The sequence below is a fragment of the Tupaia chinensis genome, unplaced genomic scaffold, assembly GCF_000334495.1.
Source record: "Tupaia chinensis unplaced genomic scaffold, TupChi_1.0 Scaffold150288_1, whole genome shotgun sequence".
NCBI classification, from domain to species: Eukaryota; Metazoa; Chordata; class Mammalia; order Scandentia; family Tupaiidae; genus Tupaia; species Tupaia belangeri.
The window spans coordinates 1051384-1059572 of NW_006210128.1; the positions used below are offsets into that span (position 1 = coordinate 1051384).

The window sequence follows — 8189 nt, forward strand, 5'->3', positions numbered from 1 at the left end:
CTGTCTGTACCTCGGGGTCCTGCCGTGCACGCTCAGCTGGTGTCTGCACCCTCCTCTCTGTAACTCGGGGTCCTGCCGTGCACGCTCAGCTAGGTCTGCAGTACTCCTCTCTGTAACTCGGGGTCCTGCCGTACACCGCTCAGCTGGTGTCTACAGCCCTCCTCTCTGTAACTCAGGGTCCTGCCGTGCACCCCTCAGCTGGTGTCTGCAGCACTGCTCTGTAACTCAGGGTCCTGCCGTACACCCCTCAGCTGGTGTCTGTACCCTCCTCTCTGTAACTCAGGGTCCTGCCGTGCACCCCTCAGCTGGTGTCTGCAGCACTCCTCTCTGTAACTGAGTCTCTGCCGTGTGTTCATTTCTTTCACAGCCCAGCTTCCAAGAGGAATGCAAGTTCAGAGAAACCCTCCTGCCCAACAACTACAACGCCTATGAGTCGGACGTGCACCGAGGGACCTACATCGCACTGAGCAAATACGGAAGGGTGAAGCGAGGCAGCAAGGTGTCCCCAACCATGACCGTCACTCACTTCCTCCCCAGGATATAAGGACACACCAAAGCAGGCTCATGGGTTGGAAGCAGCATCTTTTCTATCGGAATTTTGCACACGTGAACAATTCCCCTTTCCCCCCGTGACTTCTGAGTCAGGCTTATCTTGTGCTTGGGGACACTCGATCTGATTCCTCTGGCTACCCAGCCACGTGGTCCCTAACCCCAGTGAGGGGTTGCAGCCAGCATCTTAGGATGACAGCGGATCCTGTGCTCTGACGTCACCTGAGGAAAGAAGGTCCAGATGACGCCTGTGGAATGAGGCCAGGTGGATAAGAGAAGGCCCGGCGTGAGTACATGTGTACCGGTGTAGAACCAGCGATCCACCTTTATATACGCCCTCAGAGCAAAGGCATTTCAAAGCACGGGGCTGTGCCCTCCACGTATCATGGCTGCAGGAAGGCCTCCTGTCGAACCGGCAGGACTGACGTGTGCTCTCTGTCTCTTGCCTGTCATCTTTCCATTCAGAGGCCACGAGCTGCATGGGCCACCTGGGTGGTGGAGGGCAGCTGTCCTCACAGTCCAGAGAGGACAGAAGGGGAGGGTGTGTGGTTTAATTGCAAACCGGAAAGTGAGTGCTTAGGTGCTTCCTGCCTGGGATGGCTCTGGGACACTGGGAGGCACCGTAGGGGAAGCTGAGGGAGAAAGGGCTCCCTTCTTGGAGGGAAGGGGTGCAGTGGTGTATGGGACAGTTGAGAAAGGTCTGCTGGAGGCAGTGGACCCAACCGGATGTTCTGTGGACAGCCAGTCTGCCTGGAGGACTTGATGCTGTGTAGCTCCAAGAACAGGCAGGGCCAGGCTGCCTGCCCATAACTTTTCCTCACTTTGAACCGGGTCTTATTTTAAGTTCAGATGACAAGGATCCTAATAATGGCAACCCCTTTGGCAAGGGGTGGCAGAGTGGGGTGCAAAATAAGGCATGAAGGAAGCAGAGAGGCTTTGGACGACACATGATAATTCCTCTCCAACTATGTCCAGGAAACTCACCCAAGTTCTCATCTGATCCTCTCATTTCCTTCTTGGTCATCCTCGGCTCCCATACACACCATGGCCTGGATGCAGTAGAATGAGCACCCTGACCTCCAGAGTCTGCCCCCTCTCACTCCCTGCGGCCAGAGAGGAGTGATAATCCCGTGAAATCAAGCAGCCAAGCAGAGCAGCTCCTTGATGTACAATACTTCTTGACTCCTGTCCTTTGAGATTCTTTAAAACAGAAGTTCCCCAAGTGACTATGAGTGTTGTCTGCCTGGGGCCTTCAGATTCTCGAGCCACTGGAATGTTCCTAAATCTGAAACCAGAGAGAGTCATATCGGAGTGCAAATATTTTTGGCATATGTGAACCACTGGGCTGCGAAGTGACCTGACACACACTGGCACTCTCGGGGCCCCAGCTGCAAGACAATCCCTCATCTGTCACAAATACCTTCACCTTCAACATACTCTGTGTTCACAGATGCATCCGTCTATAGATAGATCAGGCTGAGGGATTCTCGTCTGAAGACGGAGGTCGGCAATCTGAGTGGGAGACAGCACACTGGCCGCCGCCTCTGCCCTGAAAGCACCAGGGAGGACGGAGGTGGGTGAGGAGGAAACCCCACACCAAGGTGAATTACAACGGAACAGACGATACGAGCTCAGGAGCGTGTGTGGACTTAGTCAAACCCTGGACGGCAACTAGAAGCAGCTGGGTCGTGGATCAAGGGGAAGAGGGAGAACTCACCCAAGCTCTCATCTGATCCTCTCACTTCCTTCTTGGTCATGCTCGGCTCCCATACACACCGTGGGCTACGAAATGACTGACACACAGTCCGTCTCAACTGCTTGGAATACTGAAGTGAGGTCTCCTTGGAGGCAGGGACGGGCTGATCGTTTAGAAGTCTTGTCCAGTGTAATCAATCTCTTTTAACAGGATAACTCAGAAGGTCACTCAAACGGTGGGCTACATGTCCATTCCCAATGGTGCCGAGAGGGTAGAAAGGTGGGGTGGAGGCTTGGGATTTGTTCTAGATAGGAGAAAGAGGCATTACTTCCTTTCTTCCCAGATATTTGAGCTAACTTGGCACAAGAGGAAGCAATCAGTCTGCAAGGCTTGGGCAGCGAGACCTTTCCTGCATCTCTCGAGAGCCTTGTAAAACTGTTCAAATCCTGCCAACGAGTTTCTCCAACTGTCCGCTCCAATTGGTCATGGTAGGCCTGAGAAGGAGAAGCTATAGAATGCCCAGATCAAGTAGGATTGCTATGCAGCCATTACACAATGGTAGCTGCACACTGATTATCTATTATCTATGACTGATTATCTATGGCGTTGGTTATGAGGGGGCTGGCCATCTCTGTCCTAACTGGTACCAGGGCCATGCTGTACTAGTTGCTAAGTATTTTCAGTATCACGCCTGGATGTCGTGACACATGGTTGATGCTTTCAAATTCTTCACATGCAAAGGCACACTCTCAAAGACTCTGTCTTTGACCTGTAAGTGATTTGGGCTTAAGAAAAAATGCATCTCCATCCTCAGAAGTTGGTTAAAGAGCAAGAATGGAGTAAGATCAGGAAGGGGCATCATTTTAGTTCCTTTTCTCCTACCAATGTATCTACGCACAAGTGTGGACAGTTGTTTTTTATCTGGACATATGTCCACTGTGTCCTGAATTCTGCTGTTTACCCCACTGGATCCAAAAGGCTACAGAAGATGTTGCTATAGGCAGGGAATCCAGAATGAATCACATCTCCCTGCTGAGGCTGTTCTGAGAATGCCCCAGGTCCTGCCTCCCTTACATCCTGAGCAATGACCCTGGTTTGTAGGGTTTTGTAGCTAATTGGCATCTCCTGTACCCTGAACCTTCTCTGGCAGCTCCATGTAAACATGGAGTTCTAGGAGCCAAGAGGTTGTCTTATTCCCTCATGAGAGGAAATGAACAGAGCAGCCTTTCTGCACCCCTTAAAGAGGGCCGAGAAGAGAGCTGCTCAGAAGCAAAGCAGGCCTCCTGTAACGTCTCCACCTTCTTTGGGGCAACAGATGGACCTCACAGGAAACCAGAAAGCTCCGCTCACCTGTCCAGGCTGTCAGTTATGTTTGTTTCATCATTCATGGTCTTCTAACACCCCTTCCCTTCCCACTTCCCATACATTTTTGAATCTCCCCTGGAAAGCAGCATATAATTTTGTAATTAATACCCTATTGTTACCCAGCACAGCCTTCCCCTCTGCCGCCAACTCCCACAATACCTCCAGCACACACGCACACCCTTGCTCACAATCCAGGCCCTTGGTCAGGGCCATCCCGTGGCTTAAAAAAGAAAACATTTTTCTTGTCATCTGATTCAGGGTGCAAACCTTTCTCCTCTTGAGATTCGTAGGTTCCCCTCTAGGTCTGAGAGTCTCTCCTGATGCCAGTTTTGTCCTGAGCAGTTGCCATCCTCATTCCTGCACTGGCTCTGGGTCTCTTTCATGATCCAAGACCTCACATACTCCAAGTGCTCACTCTACGCCAGTCCAGAGAGAAGAAGGACGTAGAAGCATCCGTGAGCCGCGGTTCTCCTTCCTCCTGCTTGACGCCCATGTGTGCCACAGCCACCGTGCAAACGCACCTATCAGACGCAGCTGCTGGTCTCTGAGACACCCGGGTACCCTCACTACCCTTCTGCCCATTTCATGTCCACACAAGGTAGAGAACTTGAACGTCTTTCTGTTCCAAGGCTTTCCCCCAAGACTCTGGGCCAGTTGTCCCTGAAGACTTATCTCTGCCACTTGCCACTCCTATGTGTGCAAAGCGTGTCCCTAAGGAACCAGCCACTCATTCTGCTACCTCCCAGAAAAGCTCCACAGACAGGAATGACTGGGACGAGATCGGAAGCCGAGACAGCCATGCTGCAGTCCGCGTCTGCGCACGAGCTGGTGAGTCCTCTTCCCAGGACCGGTGGAGATGTGATCACGCCCAAGCACACCCTGAATTCAGCTGCGTGCACATCGCCAGTGCACAGCCATGTCGCATACCTCATCGAATGACTGATTCCAGCACCAGACAACGCGTCCTTACGCGGTTTTCACTTCCTGTCAATTGCAAGGCCCTCTGGCTGGTCCCGGTGCAGGGGCCTCCAGCTTGGGCGCGGCAGGCAGGAAGACCCAGAAGCTGCTCAGCCCCGTGCTGTGAGACGTGAGGCGCCTGCTCTCTAATACGTATGTGCTATGCACAGCCATATCATGTTCCGGCCAACAGTTAAAGGCCTTTTATACGTTTCTCTAGACTGTCGAACTCCACCCCTTCCATTAAAACGAATCATGCATCTCTGGGTTGTGGTTGATTTTCATCACGATTCTTTTCTTCCTCACAGGGAGGCAGGTGAAAGGAAACGAGAGGATGGATTCACGGTGCTGTTGGTTATTAAGGCAGGAAGAAGCCATTGGCCCGCTCAGTCCAGCTGCCTTATCTTACACATGGAGAATTTGGCCAGAGCGGGAAGAGACCCTGGGGGCCAGCATCCCTCTCCCTCCCACCCTAGTCAAAGCTAGATGTGCACATTCCTGTGACTATAGAAGTCATTCATTCATTCACCCATGGAAAAACGTTCGCTGCTCACCTGATCTCAGCCCTGTATTGGCCTAGGTCTAGGACGCAGGAGTGAACAAGGTTGACGCAGTCCCCAACCTCTCACAAATCTGTATTTGAAGTCACCCATGAACATGTCAGCATGAACATGTCACCCATGAACATGTCCAGAGGCCCCGGGTGGAACCTGGTGGTCCACATTTGTAACATGTACCCCCAGGTAGTTCTGACACCAAAAGGCACTGGTCTAGGCAGACAGCTGGAATCGCAGAACCTTGAGGTAGGGAGACACTATAAATGATCGAGTCTTCTAGAAGGTTAGAGGAAGAAGACTGAGAAACTGAAGTCGCTTCCCCAGTCTCACAGTGTCCTGAGGTCCCCACTCCCTGCTCACTTCCTCCTTTCTGAGCCTCTCATCGTCAGACCTGTCACCCCACACTTTCCTCTTCTACCTCCTCGTGCCTTCTCTGGAGAAGATTGACATGTGCCTTCAGTTAGCAACGCTGGGTTTGGAATAAATCTATGTAGTCTTAGAAGAGCTGCCTGGTCCTTTGGCCTCTGCATCTCATTTTCGTATCTACTCATGCAATGGATATTTTTCTTTTTTTAGGCGAAAATACTTCTTTTTTTTTAAACATTTATCTCAAGAGGGAAATGGAGGAGAAGGGATAGCAGCGTGGCCATACCCTAGGGTGCAGGGGGGTGATTTCTTTCTCTGTCTCTATCTCTCTGGTGAGTGCACATGCCCTATAGCAAAAATCTTTCTCAAAAAAAAAATAATAGAAGAAGGCAAAGCAGACAGACATTAAACAAATAATGATGGCATAATTGTAAGTGGCACACGAGAGAGTGAGTGCAAGTGCATTGTAGACGCTCAGAACAGTGTCCTTACCTCCTCGTGGGGACCTATGCTAGAGGAAGCTGAGTTCTAAACGGTGTCAGCTAGATTTGGGCCAGGGGGCAATAGCCCATGACGGAGCAGTGTTCTGGGAGAGGAAAGACATGGCAGGTGTGGAAGACAGAGCTGGAAGGGAAAATGAAAAGACCACGGCACCTTCGAGACCTCAAACAGGGCCAGGATTGCAGGCATGCATGAGGGGGAACTGAGCAAGAAGGGGCTTGAGACAGGTGGTCAGGATCTGTGTCACAGAGCACCTGGTAAGCTATATTCAGACACACAAATTTTTTTTTAACATTTTGCACATATAATTTGCTCTTATCAAGTAGACAATTGAATAGTTTTAAGTAAACCTACCCATCACCATAAATTGGTTTTAGGACATTTTCTTTAGCTCAGTAAGATTATTCATGCGGGACCAGCAGGTAGCATAATGGCTATGTCGCTGAACTCCCATGTAGACGACCGTGGTTCAAGTCCGGGACCCAGTGGCTTAAACTCACGTCGAGCACATGTGCGTGTGTGCCCAAGATCCCGAGAGGACAGTAGAGGAGAAGGGATTGTGGCATGACTATCCCCCCTGGGCGTGATCTCTCACTCTCTGTCTCTTTGTCTTTCTCTGTCTTTCTGGCAAGCACATGCGCCCTATAACAAAAACCTCTCCACCCACCCAACCCCCCAAAAAATCATTCATGCATCTTTATTCTTAATTTCTACCTCTTTCTTTCCACTATAGCAATCACTAATCTACTTCCTGTCTCCATAGTTTTGCATTTGCTAGAATTTTACATGCAAAGGAATCTACAATAGATAATCTCTTGTGTTTGGCTTCTTTTACGGAAGAAGCTAAAACTAATGAGAGACTTTTAGGAATTTAAGAGGTAACAGGACCAGTGAGGGTTTTTAGAATCATTGGAATTGTCTCTTGTGAAGCGAGATGGAAGAGACAAACCTGAGTGCAGGGAGAATGCTCCAGGCGCTTCCACATTGGAGCATCCCAGTGTGGCGAGACGGAGCCCAGAGAGCCCTGAAGGATTGATGGCAGCCGTGAAGGATCAAGTGCGAGCTGTTGTCTCGGGAGCCTCTCACAGGGGGAACCAGCAGTTAGTGTAGGAGGAGTCTGATTCTTCTAAAGCACACAAGAGCCAACCTCCACCGAGTCTGGAGGTGAACTCTAAAGATTTTATATGCTTGGTCTAATTGTTTGGGTCTCTTCAGGGTCTTCAACCTCTGTGCTGCAGACCAATCCCAATGGTCTGCTGTTTCTTCCCTCCACTGCGCAGTTGTGGGTAGTGGCGGGCCAATCTTCCTCTGTGTTTGCAGTCACTCCCCATGGCTCACACACAATGCTCCCTAGGCTCCACCTCCTGCTGGATCAAGGCAGCAAGTGGAGTCCCATGGGAGCGAGAACCCTGCTGCATGATTGTTTCATTGTCTTTTGCAATGTGCTAGCGCTGGAAATGGGGTGTGATTAGGTCATCCTGAAACCAACCGCACCCTACCCCCGCTGCCTGTGGAGAGATCGTCTTCTATGAGTCTGGTTCTGGGAGGGTTGGGGACCGCTGCCCTAACTGGACCAACCGAGAAGACTGGCTCTCCTGCAGCGTCTGTGTCAATCGCTGGGGCTCCAATGCTAAACACGATGGGTCTGAACAGAGACAAAGAGTGGGCTGCTCTTAACTCATTTTACAAACTTGACCACACTGGCCGCTTTTCCTCCTCTCCTCCAGTTTTCGAAGAGCCAAAATGCCAGGAAGACAGGTGAATAACAGATACTGGACTTTTAGGGGTTGTGAAAACAATACCCCTCGTCCACATTCAGCCAAAACCTCTAAACTGTTTTCCCCTACGTAGTCTTATGTGATAGGAAACTAGGAGAATGAAAACTCCCAGACCTGCAAAATTGACAAACGTGTTTACTAAGGAAGAAATACATATTTTAAAAAAGATTTTCCAACATGAAACTTTAGACACCTCCTCCAAGAGTTTATTGCTCAGTTAAAAACAAACAAACAAGGAACCAGCAGTTAGCATAATGGCTATGTCGCTGGACTCCCACGTAGTCGACCGCTGTTCGCGTCCTGGACCCGGTGGCTTAAAACTCACGCCGGGCACGTGTGCGTGCATGCCCAAGATCCCGAGAGGAGAATGGAGGAGAAGGGATAGCAGCGTGACCATCCCCCCTGGGGGGTGATTTCTTG

General features: G+C 50.6%; 1 protein-coding gene across 1 annotated transcript in view; it reads left to right on the forward strand.

Moving 5' to 3' along the window:
* FGF6 (fibroblast growth factor 6) overlaps positions 1-544 on the forward strand; it is a 13888-nt gene extending 13344 nt beyond the window's left edge. Inside the window, exon 3 of the mRNA XM_006172031.1 lies at positions 368-544. Coding sequence (XP_006172093.1) covers positions 368-544 — 177 coding nt within the window. The remainder of the gene's footprint in view (positions 1-367) is intronic.
* Positions 545-8189: the final 7645 nt, after the last annotated feature.